The sequence below is a fragment of the Myotis davidii genome, unplaced genomic scaffold, assembly GCF_000327345.1.
Source record: "Myotis davidii unplaced genomic scaffold, ASM32734v1 scaffold299, whole genome shotgun sequence".
NCBI classification, from domain to species: Eukaryota; Metazoa; Chordata; class Mammalia; order Chiroptera; family Vespertilionidae; genus Myotis; species Myotis davidii.
The window spans coordinates 6191840-6193866 of NW_006293088.1; the positions used below are offsets into that span (position 1 = coordinate 6191840).

Genomic DNA, 2027 nt, shown 5'->3' on the forward strand with positions numbered 1-2027 from the left:
CACCAGGCGGCCCCCCTGGCTCCGCAGCCCCCACTGGCCCCGTCCTTCCCCCCGGCCGTGCTCCGGGCGCCCCTCCCCGCCCTCCCCTGCCTCTTCTCTCCACCCTGTCTCTCATACTCTCTGCTCAGTGCCACTCTCGGAGCCACCCGGGGCCTGGCCCACCCCATCAGCAGCCAGCCCAGCTTCCCGCCCGTCACTGCCACTCCAACTCCAGTAAAAAGTGACGTCCCCCTAGTTCAGGATGCTGCAGGTAACGCACACGTGCCCTCTCACTAGTGTCTGTCGCCCCAGCCAACCCTCGAGGCTGGGGCTCAGGACCGAGCCTTTCTCTGTGGCCGCTGGGCCCAGGACAGGGACACCCCCTGCCCCCCACAGCCCAGCGCCCTCGAGACCAGAGAGCCTAGTCTCTCACCCGAGGTCCGCTCCTCTCAGCTGCTGCTCAGACTGGGCAGGGCACAAGGTCGCCACCAGGATCCCCTGGGATTCACCCCATCTCCGCAACTGGCCAGAGCCCCAAGAGGCTGTGCCTGTCCCCCCCTCCCCAGCTTCCTAGGCCAGAGCCTGCCCCTTCTGGGCCTGGGAGCTCACCTGGTGCCTGGCACAGGGAGGCAGAAGGTGTTCTTGGGAAGGTTGCGGGAGCCTGGGACCCGCTTGGGGTTCTGAGCGTCCCGACACCAGCCTGAACCCTCAACCGTGGAGCCAGGCAGGAAGAGGGGGCATTTGTGCCCAAGCCCCGCGCCGTGCGCAATGGCAGAGCTGCCTCCTGGCCCACCCAGTGTCTGCTGCTCCTCACGGAGGGACCTGCCCTCCCCTGTCCCTTGATGGAGTTGTCACCGGCTCTGCCTCTCCCTCCATTCATTCTCGCCTCACATTCTACCTGAGTGCCAGCCCCCGGTGTACAGCTGAGAGCGGAGCAGGGGTTCCCCATGTGGAATGCAGCCCGTGAAGAGCTCCGTTGCCGGCATAACCAGATGGAGCCCGTGACCTCACCCCCAAAGTTGCCCCTCCGCACCCACCTGGCTCTCCAGGCCCCAGGCCCTCCCTTGTCCTTCCAGGGCCCCCACCTCACTGCAGTCCTTGGTGTCTCTTCACCTGCTAAGGGTGGTGACTGGGTCCCGAATGGACAGTGCCACAGGGTGGTGCCATGGAGGCTGGCATTCCAGGCAGGTTCAGGGGGGTCTGGCAGGCAAGCCATGTGGGAAGAGCCTGGAGGATGTCCACACCACCCTCCCCTCACCCCCCACCCCCGTGGGCGAGGCCTGGGGGCTTCTCTGTTGTTTCTGGGGTGTGGGGCAGGGAGCACAGGTCTGCTGCCCCTTCCCCTGACTGCTCAGCCAAGGGGCTGGTCTCCCCTCCCCCTGCAGTTCTGAGGGTCGCTGTGCCCCCCAGAAACGGGGCACAACCACAGTCGATTGGACAGCCCTGGCAATGGGAGGCAGTTGGGGCCAGGGGCTGGGCACAGATAGGCACCATCCACCACCTCCTGAGGCTGGCTCCAGGTCAGCCATCAGCACTACTGCCTCTCCCAGCTCACTGGGCAGAGAACCCCAGCAAGACCTAAAGAACCTTCTGGTACCGAGGAGGTTCTGTCTGGTGCTCTCCGGGGCACGGACTTACATCCTGAGGGCGCCTGGCATCCCTCTGGCGAGTAGGCGGTCCCACACGCAGACCGGTGGGCCCCAGGGAAACTGGCTAGCAGCAGAGAAGGGGCGCCTGACCCTCGTTAGAGGCCACGCGTGATGGCGTCCTGGCCCCCGTCCAACTTGAGTAATTACGCTCCGAACTAGATTCCCCCTTCAGCTTCAATTAGCGCCAGGACGGCCCTCACTTCCCACCCAAACTGGCCAGGGAGCAGCCACCACATCCCCAGAGCCGCTCGCTCTGCACCGGGGCAGACGCCGGCGGTCGCCCTGCAGACATGATGACGCAGGGGGAAGCCCGGCTCCGGCCTTTGGGGGGGTGGGGGGTAGTGGGAGGGCCCCCCTACACAGCTGGGGGGAGACAAGGAATATCCCTAAATGCTGCCC

The 2027-nt window shown here is 65.9% G+C and overlaps 1 protein-coding gene across 1 annotated transcript in view; it reads left to right on the plus strand.

Annotated features, from left to right (window-relative positions):
• Positions 1 to 2027, plus strand: part of CASZ1 (castor zinc finger 1) — a 36836-nt gene that overhangs the window by 34013 nt on the left and 796 nt on the right. The window contains 1 exon segment of the mRNA XM_015565940.1: positions 129 to 250. Coding sequence (XP_015421426.1) covers positions 129 to 250 — 122 coding nt within the window.